The 17,488-nt window shown below is 41.9% G+C and overlaps 1 protein-coding gene across 1 annotated transcript; it reads right to left on the bottom strand.

The window, feature by feature from the left end:
* Positions 1-1,387: 1,387 nt before the first annotated feature.
* LOC142470951 (extracellular calcium-sensing receptor-like) lies at positions 1,388-17,287 on the bottom strand. Its single transcript, XM_075577757.1, has 9 exons — positions 17,221-17,287; positions 15,275-15,367; positions 13,330-13,473; positions 7,318-7,480; positions 6,454-6,745; positions 5,311-6,141; positions 3,011-3,238; positions 2,376-2,499; positions 1,388-2,298 (listed from the first exon to the last, which is right to left on the bottom strand). The coding sequence occupies exons 1-9, from the start codon at positions 17,285-17,287 to the stop codon at positions 1,388-1,390; spliced, it is 2,853 nt and encodes a 950-aa protein (XP_075433872.1).
* Positions 17,288-17,488: the final 201 nt, after the last annotated feature.

Genomic DNA, 17,488 nt, shown 5'->3' with positions numbered 1-17,488 from the left:
GCCGGTGGTATGAAAGCCATCTAAACAGGATAGCTGAGTTAAGTGTTCAAGTCCTGGGAGAATTGCAGGCCATCTGGGCAAGTAGTCACCTCCCTAGACTGAGAGTCAACTGGGCTCTGCATGACACGTAGGCAAGATGGCGTTTTTTCACACATGCTCCTTTGCTATGCTGAAGCTCAGGTGCCAAGCTTTCACAAACCTGGCGAAGTATGTGAATGGCTAGAGATGAAGTTCCCATGCTTGTGTGTTGGCTGTAATGCTGTGGGACTGACTTTGCAAATGTTATAAAAATTTTAGTAGCCAGCCCTGAGAGCAATTTGTTTTCCCCCAGAGATTGCTAAAGAGATTCCAAAGCGATTGCTAAAGAGATTCCAAAGAGATCAGAACACCGATCCAACCTTTGGTCTAAAGTGTGTAACCTTCACGGAGGGGTCGGACCGACCCAAATAATCTATGCGGAGACAGCAAGGAAGCAGCTACAGGGCTTTAAGCAGAAAAGTGAGACATTCAGTACCATTTGGAGTGGAAAGTGCGGGAGCTGCTGGAGGCGCATGCCTATTTGAGCTCCAGACCTTTTTAGGCTAAGACCCGGTCAACCAACGAACTATTTAAAGACTTTGTTTCAATCAGAAAAGTTGTTTTTTCAAGCCCAAACTCCCAGTAAGTGTATTTTCTTCTGCCAATTGTAATCCAATGGGTGTTTGCCTGTTTCTGCTGAATAAATCCCAATTTATTTTACTTATTGGCTTTTCTCAGTGATATGAAACCGGTATAAATGTGTAATTTTGTGTCTTGATGTTGCAGGGTCAATGAAACAACACATGGGTTTCTTAGAATTGGCTTGTTTATTCAGCCTCCAAATATTGCATACAAATATCATACAGTACAGCTTCTTTTCAGCATATACAAACAAACAGAAAAGAAGTCCTGAGCAGGACTTTGCCCTTTTCCCCACATCGGCTGTTTAAAGTCCAGAGTAGCAATAAGCAACAATATATCATAGGAAAAGGCAGACCCTGTTGCAAGCAGTTTTCCTCCAACATTCCAGCCTCTCATTGATTCAGACAGCCAGGCATGTGTAAGCAGCCTGGGTTTTTAAAGTCCCTTAACGAGGCAGCTGGGAACTGACCAATTAATCAAACCTTTTCCAAGCTGAAATCTAACCTGGTCATTGCAACACGGCAGACCTAAACATAGGTCTGCCAGGCATAGGGCTGGTGGTTTATATTCTCCCTGTTACACTTGAACACCTACTTTTGCAAAGAGTTGTGTAGAAATATACCTTTATTCAATTTGCCACATTCCCGATATAGTATAATAACTGAGGAACAATTATACTTAAAGTAAATTATTGAACAATTTCTAATGATTTTTTATCTTTCATCTCTTAATTAGAAACTTTAGCTTTTCCCATGAGATGTTCTCTTGAGTTCAAGTTGGGTCGGAACAATATGATGAAACATTTTGGCACAAACATGCAGACCACCAGGGCCCAGCTGGAGGACAGGATGGCAAAGACTTCCATAGCCACGGTGTACTTGCCACGTGCACTGAGGGAGGCCGGGATAAAGGATAGCCAGACGCTGAGGAAGGCCAGCATGCTAAAGGTGATGAACTTGGCCTCGTTAAAGTTGTCAGGGAGCCGCCTGGCCAGGAACGCAACGGTGAAGCTGATGGTGGCCAAGAGGCCAAGATATCCCAGCATGCACCAGAAGGCAGTGGGAGAGCCTTCATTACACTCAGCAATGATTACCCCAGGTCGGCTTTTAGTGTTGTTTTCTTGGAAGGGGGGTGAGAGCACCAGCCAAGTGATACACACAAGGAATTGTAAGAATGAACAGAGGACAATGATCATGTAGGACACCTTAGGGCTGGTCCACTTCCTCATGCTGCTCCCCGGTTTAGTTGCCATGAAGGCGAGGACCACCATAATTGTTTTGGCCAAGATACATGAGACACAGAGGGCAAAGACCATGCCAAAAGCAGCCTGGCGCAGAAGACACTTCTCGGGTTGGGGGAAACCAATGAAAGCCAAAGCGCAGAAGAAGCAGAGAGACAGGGACGCCAGGAGAAGACAACTGAGGGTATAGTTGTTGGCTCTAACAATGGGAGTATTCTTATAATGGTTAAAAAGTCTGAGGATGGATACTGGCATCATGGAGGAAAAAACACTGATAGCAGCTAAGGTGGCACCCAAAGGCTCTTCATACGAGAGGAACTCGAAGGTCTTTGGGAGGCACTTGTCTTTCTGGAGACTTGGCCACTTATCCCATGGGCACATGGAGCATTCATCTGAGTCTGAAAGATAAAAGTTAAAAACACTTGACCACCCAATATCTTTTGGTTTATCCATGGTGCTTCGGTTATCTACTCACCTGTCTGATTGGAGATCTCTCCTTGGGGACAGGGGACACATTGGAAGCAACAGACAGGCTCCCCTCGTCTCAACACCCTTCTGAAACCAGGGAGGCAGCTTGGACTGCAGACAGAGTGAGGAACCTGGGGGACAATGCATGTTCAACAAGTCACAAAAGGACATGTGGTGAGTGGCAGGACGAACTCAATGTCCCATAAGTCCCATCTCTTGGTTCACTGTATAAACCTGTTTTTAGGAGACAAAAACTCTGTGTAATACTGTCTGTCCAACTGACAAAGAAGGGATGTACAGTATTTATAGATGTAATTGTAAATTTTCAGTTTAATCTATAAAAAATAATAATAATTTTTCTTCTTTAACACTGCTAATGTACACAGCGTTGTACACAGAATTTTACATACACAGAGTCCCTGTCAAATCAAGCTTGAAATTCAATTCACGATTTGGATCCGATAAGGTAACTTGCCCAAGGTCACAAGTAGAACTGTCACTGGGATTCAAACAAGATTACCCAACTAAAATATTTGTGAGTTTGGATATGTATATTATGACCATCTTTATTAATCGGTATAGACTGGCACTGCCAGGTTCTCTACAAACCGGACTCCTACTCAAAGCCTTGACACTGCATACCTGTCTTCTCCCTGAGGCCCACATCACGGCACTTGCATTGATAATAAAGGTTTTTCCATCTGAGGCCGCGGTATCGTAGCTTCCCACCTTGACCTGCCTCATCATGCCATCTGCACCTAGCTGCCAGTTCACAATATCGTACACCGCAGGGAGGTCCCCATTCCTATCAAAGAAGACCTCTCTCCCATTGTTCAGCCTCACACGTACATTCTGGATGTAATGTAACAGCTGCAGCGGGGAAAAGGATCATCCTTCATATATTTGCATATTATGGACTGACAAAGTCTTCTAAACAGAATTCATTCTCTTGAGCTTTCGAGGAAGAAGGATGTTGAGAGACACCTGTCCAATAGTGGTGGGATTCATATTGGCAACTTCACATAATAGAACATCGTGTGTTGTTATTTTCTCTTGTGCTTGGACCCACTCTGTGTTGTGTTTGTATTCCTGAGTTTCAGTTATTCCCCCACTCCAAATAAGAGTTGTGTATTCCCATTCACCACTTCTTTTTTGTATAGTAATTTTTTATTGAAAGCCTTGCATTACAGATATTTGTCAACATTTGTTAAGATCATAAATGATCAATATTTCGTCTTTTAATTCTATATAAAGCTAAGCTATTAAACGTTGGTCAAAACATTGTTTCAATTTAACATTTCTTTATCTGCAATAAAATCCTTTCCTAGAACTTGTACAACAAATAAAAGGTAAGCTCAATGGATATTTAGTAAATATCAACAACTCCTGCTCCCACTTCACCACTGCCATGCCACCGTCGACTTTCTCTTGTCTCCTCCGTTCCCCCCAGTATCTAGTCTTTATGTGTTTGCATTGTTTGATATTGTACCCTTTCCGTTCCCCACTTCTGCGAGGACAAGTCTGTGTATGCTCAGGTTTAACCACAGGGATATAACCTCCAGGTGAGGGAACATTCAAATCACTTAGTTATTTACCACAGATACAGTATACTGTATAACAGCCCTTCCTTACCCCTGTGTCACTTAACCAAGTAACCTCCAGGTGAGGGAACATTCACACCACTCAGTTATTTACAACAGAGATATAACAGCCCTTCATTACCTCTGTGTCATTCAACTAAGTAACCTCCAGGTGAGGGAACATTCACACTACTCATATACCTGTATTTAACACAGAGATATAACAGGCAATGGGAAGTACATAAGTCTAGGTAGCAAGGTACACTCCTGTCTTCTCACATACAGCTGTGTGTGTTGTCTTGTTCGGGTGTTGATGTGAGCGAGGGTCTGTGTTTCTTGTGTGTGGATAATCTACTGGTATCCATACCCTGAAGATATGTACAGAGCTAGTTATAGGGATTGTCCCACTGCCTGTTTTTTGTCTATTATTTAAATATGTCTTTATAATACTACTCAGTATGGGATCTGATACTGCACCGACACACTTTATTCGAGCAAATACCCGGTATGTACCTGGCAGATACCTGGAATGCGCCGCTCCTCACCTCTGACAAGCCCCGTTGCATTTGCCTTCCCAGCCTGGGTTCATGCCTGGCTGATGGGCGGCTGATCTGTTAAATGATAATGATTAGGATTTAATAGGCTGCAATGCTTTGCGTGTCTACCAGATGGCATAAATTCATGAATTGTAATGCAGTTTATATATATATACTGTGCAGTATTGCAGCCAGCGGGAATAAAATGCTTCAATCCCTGCTTGGAAAATAACTCAATGCACTCGGGCAGAAAACAGTCACAAACCTCAATACACCCGGGTATACCCGAATTCGTGGGACTAGCCAAGCTCGGATAAAGTGTGTCGCCAGTGTATCTCTTCTCATTTATCGATCATCTCACCCATTTTCTACCATTTGTATTCATTCCGAAAAACCTAAATTAATGCGGCTGTCCTCAAAGAAACTTTTCTGCAAATGCGATGTTTTCTTATAAGACCCTCTGTAGTATGTAGGGGAAACAGCTGCTCAGTGAAGTGAGAATAAATAGCAGGAGTTGCCATGTGAACACTATACTGCAGGCTTTGGGCCTTCATAATTAGAATTTAAATACATATTAACACAGCTGGGGAAAAAAATCAAGGCTAGTTGATGTGCTTTAAGTGGTATCACATGTAGTTCAAATTCTATACATGTCATAATAGGGGGAACAGGTAAATAGGAGACAGGGAAAATAGAGACCTTCACGTACCTTATTGCTGAACCCCAGAGTTACAAAGACATAAAAAGACCCCGAATAGTGTTAACCTCCAGGGCTTTTTTTGAACTCTCACATAAAATAGTGTTGATGCTTAGCAGATATTTATACCTGCCATGGTGTGAAGCTCTGAATATCTGTACAACTTCCATTATTAAATGGTCCTCTCCCCTCCTGGCATGTTTGCAGATCATGCAGAGCTTTGGCTATGATATACATCGCTTTATAGATGTTGTAGGAAGCTCTTGAGCTGTTCAAATCATTGTAGCCGTTCTGGATACTCTCTAGTTCCTCATTTCCAGTGCACAATTTTGCAGGATTATCCCATGAGCCTGTGAGGTTTCTCTGGTCCAAGAATTTGCATTTAAAAGCTTCTTCCCAGAACTTCTTGGCCCAAGCTTCCCCTGGTGTGTTGAAAGGATGGATACTGTTTACATACCCTCTAAACCCTGTAATTGTTGTGCTTTGGTAGGTAAAACCCATAGAGCCCAAGAGTATTGTAGAGTATTTTTCCATTGATAATATGTTTGAGATGGACCAAGCTTCACTGGCCACGAAGATCTTCCCAGTCACGTTCTGCTTCAGCATCTCATCCAGTAGTTGAACTATTTCAACATCTATGGAGAAGATCACCACAGCTGTGGCTGTTGACTCTCTGATCACCCTAGTGAGGTGGGGGGCGTTCTTATCCAGACGGCTGAGAAGGATGAATTCTGTGAAGGCCACACAAGCTCCAGCCTTGAGGATCTCTTGCTTGATGACCTGAATGCCCTGTTCCCCATAGTCATCTCCTAAAGCAATTAACCCAACCCACGTCCAACCAAAATGCAACACCAGCTGGGCCAGTCCTTGCGACTGAAAGGCATCACTGGGGACGGTCCTGAAGAAGGAAAGGAACTGTGTCCTGTCACTCAATAGGGAGCTGGTTGAGTAGATACTGATCTAGAGTGACAAATGGGAGTTTGATAAGGTACAGCTAACCTGTTTTACTGAAAATATCGATATTAGTAGAGATATTACTTAATAATATGGTAAATTGTTTTCCTGAAATTTCCTATTAAAAAATAAATAAAAAATAATGGGATGAACAACATGTGCAGTACAATAACCCTATTCAAAGCCATATGCATTTGTCCTACTATGTATTGTTGGTAGTTAAGTGTTCAGTTGCTATTGGAAAGAGAACAGTGTGAGAAGAAATGCAGCACTGTGAGAAGAAATGCAGCCTTGTGGACAGCTGCCACTAATCTTTACCTGTGGGTATCTGTACAGACCCAGGATATGAGCCATGAGAATGGAGTAGGTGGAGGTTGAGTGCCCAATGATGACAGCCAGAGGTGGCTTCTCCCGACAAGAGAAATTGGGGATACCCTGGTTCTGACCTGTTAGAATCTTCAGGGTCCCATCCAGCTCGCTCTGCAGTACCCGACACGAGTCGTAGATTTGAAAGCCCAGGGTGATGTTTGGGAGGAGGTCTTGTCTTCTGTTGATCTCTTCCATACTGAACCTCATGGCCTGGAACTGCTGGAAGGCTTCAGAATAGAAGCTGGGGGGTAGAAGGAGTTAACCAATTATGTTATATGACCTTTTACCAATAGAGGAATTGAGTAGGGTAGATAGAGGATAAAGAAGGGATGGGGAAAAAGTCTGTGTAGAGGTGCTCCTATTTCATATAACCTATCTAGGGAGGAGATGAGGATGGAGCAGAGACAGATAGAGAGGGAGTGGATGAAAGAGAGAGATGGGGAGGGAGGGAGAGGATGGGGAGGGGGGAGAGAGAGAGAGAGAGAGAGAGAGAGAGAGAAGGATACAGATAAAAACATACAGTAGATAGAGGGGAAGAAAAAGAGAGGTGCATAAGAGAGGGGAAGATTAGCAGAGAGAGAATAATTTAGAGAGCAAAGGGATCGGTGATACAAAAAAGAATGAAATAGTGTGAAGACAGAGATTACCATATGTGAGAGAGAGGGAAAGTGAAAGAAAAAAAGGGAAGAAAGAGGGAGAGAGATGGGCAAACAGGGAGAGGGGGAGATAGAAGGTGATTAAGGGAAATTGAAAGAGAGGGTCTAGATTGACTACAGTGAAATAGTGAGATACAAAATACATTATAAACCTTACATTTTACAGGCTCCCTGTGGGGGTGTCTCTGTGAAAAAAGTTTCCAGGTACTCTATATCAATATGGAAAGGCATTACTATCCCTATTAAGACATCTCCATGCTTGTAGACCCCAGTGAGGTTCGAGCCCCGCAGTTTGTACCCCAGGCATTCAGAACGAGAGGCTGGAGAGAGGTAGGAGAGAACGAGGTGCCATGTAGACCAGTATAAAAGGGGCATCGCTCTGCAACCAGACAGAATAAGGTAATTTAAATCCGAATACTTGGTTATAGGGTGAGAAATCAGAACCCTGCAATGTTACCCATGTATTATATACCAGGCATTATTACTATATAGGATAATGACATTATCTGAGCAGAAGGTGGAAGTAAATAGAGATACTCTGCATCATTATACAGTACAACGTGTTCATTATCAATATATAAATTCTAAGCATAATTATACAGCATGATGTGTCCCTGGCTCTTGAACCCTTGTTTCTTGCCCATCCCATTTCCTCACCCACCCAAACAGATACGGACACCATGGTGGGGTGCAAATGGCCACCGCATTTTATTAAACAAACCGCAACACTCCTGGATATGGTCAGCAAGTCGCCCCCACCCAGTGACCCTGATTCTGCTCACCACCACTACATTACCCAATGTGCACTTCAGGTTCGTAATACCCGGTGTCTCTTAGGAATACACCCCCTATTACCGTAATGCCATGTCCTGTCTCAGTGCATCATCTTAAAACATAATGTTCCCCAATAAACCAGCACCTCAAAAGGGAGTGGGCAGAAATGTTTTGGGGAGGTGGAAGTAGGATGAGAGGGGTAGATCACGGAGTTGCAGCCCCTTAAGTAGCCCACCCAATGCATCACTCCATGGCCCCTCAGGCCAAAGGCCATGCTTGCCTTTCCTTAGATTGTCAGGGCTTATTTTATCAATGTATAGACACTCAGGATCATTACACAAATGTGTTCATTATCAGTGTGTAAATAGTCAGCACCATTATACAGTGCAGCCTGTTCATTATCAGTGTATAGAGGTACTCAGCATCATTGTACAGTGCACTGTGTTGATTATCACTGTGCTGTATTGAGATAATCTGCATCATAATACAACACAGCATGTTCATTATCAGTGTATAGATACTTAAAATCATTATACAGCGCGGCATATTCATTATCGTTTTATAGATACTAACCATCATTATGCAGCGTGCTGTGTTTACTATCAGTGTATAAAGATACCGTTCTCATAATCATGCTCAATACTCATCATCATTATACAGTGCAGCGTGTTTTTTGTTTTTAAATATATATAAATATCGGCAAACTTGCTTACCTCATTTTTTCTCTCTCACTCTCAGCATGTGCATATTTTTAATAAATGCCTCTTTTTATACATAAATGAATTCCCTCATTAACAGAAAGCACTAATTAGCATTGACCTCTTCAGTTCTGCAGAGCAATGTGTGTTTGCAACATGCCTCTGACAGCCTGGCACAGAGGGGGAACATGAGGGATATTTCTAACAGGGTAATTATTTAACCGGTGGGACTGAGTTTTTCCAGGAGAGGCTCAGAGAATTCCCTTTGATGAGACACAGAAAATAATGCACAAGTCAATTTCTATTTTATTTTTAGAGATATAGGGCCTCATGCACTAAGCGCCGAAAAAATATTTTCGGCAACTGTTCCCGATAAGCATGATTTTGCCAATTTAATCTCGTCGAATGCAATAAGTGCCGATTCCATGGCCAATCAAGGCGAAAACATTTGTTCCCACTATGCCGATGATTTGCCGATCACACACAGGTGTATCGGCGAGCATGGCGAGGGCATGTTATGTTCGGCAATTGAACTTCTTTCTGAATCTGCCGATGCAAGCATGTTTTTGATTTTGCAGCCCATTTAAAGGTACCGTGTATTTCTATTCATTCTCTGTGTTGTTGGGAGAGAGAGACACACAGAGCCTGGCGATTTGAAATGTAGATATTGAGAGAGAGAGAGAAAGAGAGAGAGAGAGAGAGAGAGAGAGAGAGTTGCTGTGTATTGTGATTGGTTTGTCCTGTGTTGGTTTGTTTACATCGTTTTCTTGTTGGCACTTTGGAAGTGTTGAGTGCGATTGTGTTTACATTAGTTTCCTGTTCTTTGTGAGTGCTAGAGGTATGGCTGAGAAGTGTGGGAGGAGTGATGCTGGGGTGAGTGGGACTGGTAGTCGTGTGAGTATGCGTCTGAGTGAACGTGGGAGTCAGGGGAGTTGTGTTGGTGTGACTGCGAGTGCTGTTGCTGTGAGTATGAGTGATGTTGCTGTGAGTGCTGGTGGTGGTGGGGTGTCTGGTGGTGGTGGTGGGGTGTCTTGTGGTGGTGTTGCGCTTTTGGAGTCTCTTCCATTGGAAGAAGGAGAGTCCAGTCAGCAGCAGGCAAGTTCTGTGGCTGGACGTGGTCGGAAGAAGCGTGTGGAGCAGCCACGTAATCCTCGTTTCAATGATGAGGAACATAGAGTGCTTGTCATCAGTATTTTGGAGCGCTATGACTATCTGTATGGCCATTTATTAGGTAAGTCAATCTTTGCATTGATTGTTCCAAAACTTTATCTTCTATCTGATGTCACATGTGTTAAAAGATAACTAATGATATGTAATATCAATAAATTATTGTACATTGTTACACACATACTCATTCATGGTTTGCAAGTAACCTAATATTCCTTATAAATGGATTTATTAGGTTCATACAACATTCACGCAAGCTTACTTAGCTTTGTATGTCTCCACATAAATGTAATACTCATGTGCCACACATATTCAAAATAAACCAGCATGTTATCTATGTCTTTGAACAGTTTGCACTTTTTCTCTGGATTGGTCATTCAATTACATATTCATTAAACATAATTGTTATGTATTTCAAGGACGGACAAGTTCAGCTGTGAAGAACGAGATGTGGGACCAAATTAGAGTGGCTGTGTCTTCTTGTGGGAATCGTGTCAGGAGCAAAACGAATTGTAGGATAAGATTTGATGATATCAAGTTAAATCTGAAAAAAAAAATCCAATCACAACGGATGCATGCTTCTGCCACTGGAGGCGGCCCGCCTGCACCAGCTCTAATGTTAACTCCATTGCAGGAGCAGATGCGTGAGAAATTTCTGCCGGTCGTCGTGGAGGGTTTGGCAGGTGACAGGGATATCGGAATTTACAATCAGGAATTCCCAGCAGGTGACAAATATTACTGTACTACATGTGTCTGCTCACAATTGTAATAAAGGTTCCCTGCATTATTGTATACCTTTAGTAATATAAAACCTCTCTCTCTGTATATATAATTATATATATATATAAGCTTGGTGATGATACTTCATATATATATATATATATATATATGTAGTTATAGATATAGCTTAATAGGATATACATACATATTATATGTGTATGTTCCTTTGCATGTATTGTTTGTGCAATCATGACTTACAGCATTTGATTGCGCACACACCACTTGAACAGCAGAAAGGGATTATGTGTAATGATAATCTAAATAGCATACACTGGCATCTTTGATGTATCAAACCATTCAACATCTTGCACGTATAAGTGTAAGGTACAAGTATGGTCACATCTTCAATTACACACAGGGTTAACATGAATAACCACTAAACATACCCCTAGTCATCATTTCATGAAATCATTCGTATCATCAGTGTGTTTTTGGTCACAGTGTGTATGTGCTAGAAACAACATAATTGACTTTGTGATGTATCTGTACATATATTTATGTTTAAAATCTATTTTTATTTTTGTGTATGTATGTAATACGTCTAAACAGTCCGTTAAAGCATATAAAAATTCGGCATGTAATATTCTCGAATGAAACGCTAATATAATTAATTTTCACACACACATGCACAAATTGTACAATAATGCTGTGTTTGTGGTTCATGTTTGGTTCAGATTTCGGAGCTCTTTAGGCCCTTGTATGAAGACATTTTTTATTTGTGTCATTTCAGATATCATCCTTTCATTAAAAAACAGAGAAAATACTGTGCGCTACTATCTAACCCAAAATTTAGAATATAAATATAGTGCAGTGACTAAACCACATAAATAAGTGACCAAGAAATAAATCACAATAACCACAGTGAGGGTGTATATATGAAGAAATTATATCACATAACCGTGTATTTGTAGAGGCGTCTGCTGCTATAAACACAGGGGGTGGCTCAGCACCCCCACACTCTAAGAAATGGAAACAAAAGAAACAGCGCACAACGCCAAATAGTGAAGCAAGTAATGCTATATATTAGTAATTACAGGGTAATAAATCTGCGTACATCAAAACAGTGGAATAGGTGCATTTAGTGTGTTTCACACAAGTTACCACTCAGCAACTGTTGTCAGAAGAGTCTGCAGCTTGCTTCTCTCAGCGGGGGCGCTACGTTGGTTCAGGAGCAGAATTAATGTCCAAAACCCCTCATCCCGCAGTACATCGCTCCCAAGGGGATTTCCCTTTACAGCAACCACGCTCTGTTGCAGGTATTGGTGCTTGGTGGGACCGCTCGCGCTTCCAAGCCGTCTGGTGCAGCTCGTGTGGCTCAGCGAGCAGATCCACTGTACGGGGGTAAGACCTCAGCTCTGCAAGGGTACACTCGGCGTAGTCTCTCAAAGTCTCTCAAAGTCTCTCATATGCCCAAAATTACCACCGGGAGTAACACTAACAGGGTGAAGCCAAAGGAGGCAATGGCAATATTAAGGCACTAGATAAAAATCATCCAACATGTTTCGTAGAATAAACTACTTCTTCCCTACGAAACATGTTGGATGATTTTTATCTAGTGCCTTAATATTGCCATTGCCTCCTTTGGCTTCACCCTGTTAGTGTTACTCCCGGTGGTAATTTTGGGCATATGAGAGACTTTGAGAGACTTTGAGAGACTTTGACTGCCTCCCTGCCGGTTCCCTCGCTGCTGCGGAGACTGTGACGTCATCACGCAGTATCCCGTGACGGAGCGACAACGTGGCACGCCGAGTGTACCCTTGCAGAGCTGAGGTCTTACCCCCGTACAGTGGATCTGCTCGCTGAGCCACACGAGCTGCACCAGACGGCTTGGAAGCGCGAGCGGTCCCACCAAGCACCAATACCTGCAACGGAGCGTGGTTGCTGTAAAGGGAAATCCCCTTGGGAGCGATGTACTGCGGGATGAGGGGTTTTGGACATTAATCCTGCTCCTGAACCAACGTAGCGCCCCCGCTGAGAGAAGCAAGCTGCAGACTCTTCTGACAACAGTTGCTGAGTGGTAACTTGTGTGAAACACACTAAATGCACCTATTCCACTGTTTTGATGTACGCAGATTTATTACCCTGTAATTACTAATATATAGCATTACTTGCTTCACTATTTGGCGTTGTGCGCTGTTTCTTTTGTTTCCATCATCCTTTCATGCATCCTTTCATGCAGTGCCATCATCCTTTCATGGATTGCCATCATTTCTGTATGTCGACGATTTTCTTCACCCAAGATTCGTTCTTCTGAAGCTACAATTGCTGAGAAAGTGTCAGGAGCAGGAGGACTTGAATGCTGTGTTAATCCAGGAGTGTCAACAACTTCATGGTCACTTGAGTCACTTTCTCTGTGCTCGGAAACATGTGGTTCTATAAATAGAAACATAAACGAGCAACTCACATGGAACATAGCTTAATTTTAATGCATTAATGATATTTGTTCTGATACTGAAACACATTTAATGATGACATTATGTGATTTTTTTTGTGCAATAAAATTTGAACTATTTTGGCCAAAATTACGTGTCGAATCAGTGTGAATGATGAAGGAATGAAAGCTTGGTGTGACATCACACCTCTGAATTGGTACTTGAAAACACACACAATACACGTTGTGTAATGAATACGTAAATCTCCTGTGTCATTAACAATGAATAAGTTCATCACATGTGAAACTCACATGTTTTTAAGAGTGTCATTAGCCATAGCAGTGTACACATCATATGGTGTTAACGTCAAACACTCACCTTCCATTCTTGATGATGAAATAGATAATCCAGGTGAGGACACGTGTTCTGTCTGACTAGTCAAATCAGACACAGGAGCTGGCAAAGGTGACACAGGAGCTGAGACAGGAGCTGCCACAGGAGCTGGCAAAGGTGACACAGGAGCTGGCGGAAGACAAATATATTTCACAAACATAATGAAGTTACTTTCTGTGAATTTGGTACACATGACATTATCTATTTTGGGTGTAGTCATGTCAAAATATCTTCATTTATTCACTATACAATAATGAAATGGTTAGGTCGATTTGTACATTATCCATGTAGAACTAAATGTACATGTTAACATGATGAAGAGACATATTTTAGAACGCATACAACTTACTTTCAACGTTAAAGCTGATATCTATGAAGGTATGTGTCCTACTATTCAGTGGGGTGTTCTACATACTGCAAATTTAATCCATTATTACAGGCCCAATAAGTGACATCACTGACATTAATTAAAACAATACTCTATGCTTACAAATCAGAACATAATTGTTCAACATTGTGATACTCATAGTAATAAATATCGTAGAATGTAGGAGAAGCAGGGGTGTCGAGGAATGTGGGTGACACTCAGCACCAGATGCAGTGTGTCGCTCACAGATGCTACTGGTGTGAAAAGGTGGCATATCAGTAACGTTACTATAATTTTGAGAAACAATAATTACTAAAGTACGTTGTAATATATAGTATAATGTTTGTTCAAAGGATTGTTATAATTTGAAGTTCAAAAAAATGTCATGAACTTTGCTTGACATTGTCAGCTTATAGCTGCTGTCCACCCTCCCCCAAGACTTGACCCAACCATGACCCCAGGAGCTGGCTGGTTTCCAACAACAACCACCTCTGTTCACCTTGATGCTCTGATGACATATATTTTGAAGTTGTTTTAACACCCATGTATATGAGCGAAATTATAATATAATGTGATCTATATATTAACACAAGGTAATGATATATGGTACCTGTTGGTATTTATGCTCACATGAGAGAACATGAACCACAAACACAGCATTAATTAACAATTTGTGAATGTGTGTGTGAAATTTCATTATGTTCGCCTTTCATTCGAGAATATTACAGGCAGGAATTTCATGTGCTTTAACGGGCTGTTTAGACGTATTACATAGATACACAAATATATAAATAGATTATAAAAAAAAATATATGTACAGATACATCACAAAGTCAATTATGTTGTTTCTAGCACATACACACTATGACCAAAAACACACTGATGACACGAATGATTTTATTTAACGATGACTGCGGGTGTGTTTAGCGGTTATGCATGTTAACCATGTGTGTGATTGAAGATGTGACCATACTTGAAGCTTACACATATACGTGCAAGATATTGAATGGTTTGTTACATCAAAGATGCCAGTGTATGCTATTTTGATTATTATTACACATAATCCCTTCCAGCTGTTCAAGTGGTGTGTGCGCATTAAAATGCTGTAAGTCAGGATTGCACAAACAATACATGCAAATGAACATACACATATAATATCTATGTATGTAATATCAAGCTATATCTATAACTGCATATATATATATATATGAAGTATCATCACCAAGCTTATATATATCTATAATTATATATACAGAGAGAGAGGTTTTATATTACTAAAGGTATACAATAATGCAGGGAAACTTTATTAAAATTTAGAGCCGTCACGTTTAGTACAGTAAGATTTGTCACCTGCTGGGAATTCCTGTGTGTAAATTCCGATATCCCTGTCACCTGCCAAACCCTCCACGACGACCGGAAGAAATTTTTCACGCATCTGCTCCTCCAATGGAGTTAACGTCAGAGCTGGTACAGGCGGGCCGCCTCCAGTGGCAGAAGCATGCATACGTTGTGCTTGAATTTTTTTTTTCAGATTTAACTTGATATCATCAAATCTCTTCCTACAATTCGTCTTGCTCCTGACACGATTCCCACACGCAGACACAGCCACTCTAATTTGGTCCCACACCTCGTTCTTCACAGCTGAACTTGTCCGTCCTTGAAATACATAACAATTATGTTTAATGAATATATAATTGAATGACCAATACATACAAAAAGTGCAAACTGTTGAAAGAGATACAGTAGATAACATGCTGGTTTATTTTGAAAATGTGTGGCACGTGAGTATTACATTTATGTGTAGACATACAAAGCTAAGTAAGCTTGCGTGACTGTTGTATGAACCTAATAAATCCATTTATAAGGATTATTAGGTTAGTTGGAAACTATGAAGGATTATGTGTGTAACAATGTACTATAATTTTTAGATATTACATATTATTAGTTATCTTTTAACACATGTGACATCAAATAGAAGATAAAGTTTTGGAACAATCAATGCAAACATTAACTTACCTAATAAATGGCCATACAGATAGTCATAGCGCTCCAAAATACCGATGTCAAACACACTATTTTCCTCGTCATTGAAACGAGGATTACGTGGCCGCTCCACACTTTTCTTCCGACCATGTCCAGCCACAAAGCTTGCCTGCTGCTGACTGGACTCTCCTTCTTTCAATGGAAGAGACTCCAAAAGCGCAACACCACAAGCACCCCAATACCACCACCACCAGACACCCCAACACCACCACCAGACACCCCACCACCACCACCAGACACCCCACCACCACCACCAGACACCGCACCACCACCACCAGACACCGCACCACCACCAGCACTCACAGCAACATCACTCGCACTCACAGCAACAGCACTCGCAGTCACAGCAACCACTCCCCTGACTCCCACGTTCATTTAGACGCGTACTCACACGACTACCAGTCCCACTCACACCAGCATCACTCCTCCCACACTTCTCGGCCATACCTCTAGCATTCACAAAGAACAGGAAACTAATGTAAACACAATCGCACTGAACATTTACAAAGTGACAACAACAAAACGATGTAAACAAACCAACACAGGACAAACCAATCACAATACACAGCAACTCTCTCTCTCAATATCTAAATTTCAAATCGGCCAGCTCTGTGTGTGTCTCTCTCTCTCCCAACAACACAGAGAATGAATAGAAATACATGATAACTTTAAATGGGCCGCTCAATGAAAAACATGCTTGCATCGGCAGATTCAGAAAGAAGTTCAATTGGCGAACATGACACGCCCTCTCCATGCTTGCCGAGACACCTGTGTGTGATCGGCAAATCATCGCCATAGTGGAATAAATGTTTTCGGCTTCATTGGCCAGGGATTCGGCACTTATTGCATACGGCGAGGTTAAATCTGCAAAATCATGCTTATCGGGAACAGTTGCCGAAAATATTTTTTCGGCGCTTAGTGCATGAGGCCCTTTGCCTTTGCCGCTCCTGTTTCTGCTAAGGGCTTTGATACTGCTGCAGGCTGTATTGATTTCTCTCCCACTTTAGAAATCTCCATTTCTTGTGCCTCAAAAGCCTCTTCTGCTTCAGCATTTTCCACTGCTTCAGCCATTTCCATTTCAGACACTTCTTCCTGTGCTTGGGCAGTTTGGTGCTCTGTCTCATTTTTATTGCCAGCATTATTCAGACTCTCAGCCTGGGCTGTTTGCTATGTGTTTCCCTTGGGTGTGGCGACTAATTCCTGCACCTGTCTGCTCCCCTCAGCTGCTTGCAGAGTTTCTGTCACAGGTACAGTTGTATACAGGGTCACTGTGTCAAGTGCAGTTGTTTGCGGAGTCTCTATGTCAAGTGTAGCTGCAGTTGCCTGTGCATTAGTGTGTATGTCCTTACAAATTTGTGGGATAACAATTTCTGTGACCCCAAGTCTCCTTTTCTCATGTGTCTGCCTGTCTTTTACTCCTGGCTACATTAGACCTTGAGAGCTGGTTTTAGCCACAGTTCTCTTACCCATCTGGTTCTGAGTACCTTCAGTATTCTCCATTTCAGCTTCTTTCTCCCCAACATTTTCATTCATCTCTTTTTCCACATTTGCTGACTCTTTCTTTTGCAAATATTTCTGCACTTTAGCTTCCAGGGAAACTTTCTTATCCACATTCAGATTAGCTTGAGACCTGGTTCCAACTCCTCTCCCTCCTCCAGGGTCTGCCGCCATCTTGGCTCACAGCTCATCCTTTTCCTGTGTGTGAGGGAGATGCTGGCACTGCTGCTGCCCATA

This window comes from Ascaphus truei, chromosome 20, assembly GCF_040206685.1.
Source record: "Ascaphus truei isolate aAscTru1 chromosome 20, aAscTru1.hap1, whole genome shotgun sequence".
Lineage (NCBI taxonomy): Eukaryota > Metazoa > Chordata > Amphibia > Anura > Ascaphidae > Ascaphus > Ascaphus truei.
This window is presented reverse-complemented; position numbering and strand designations above follow the sequence as displayed.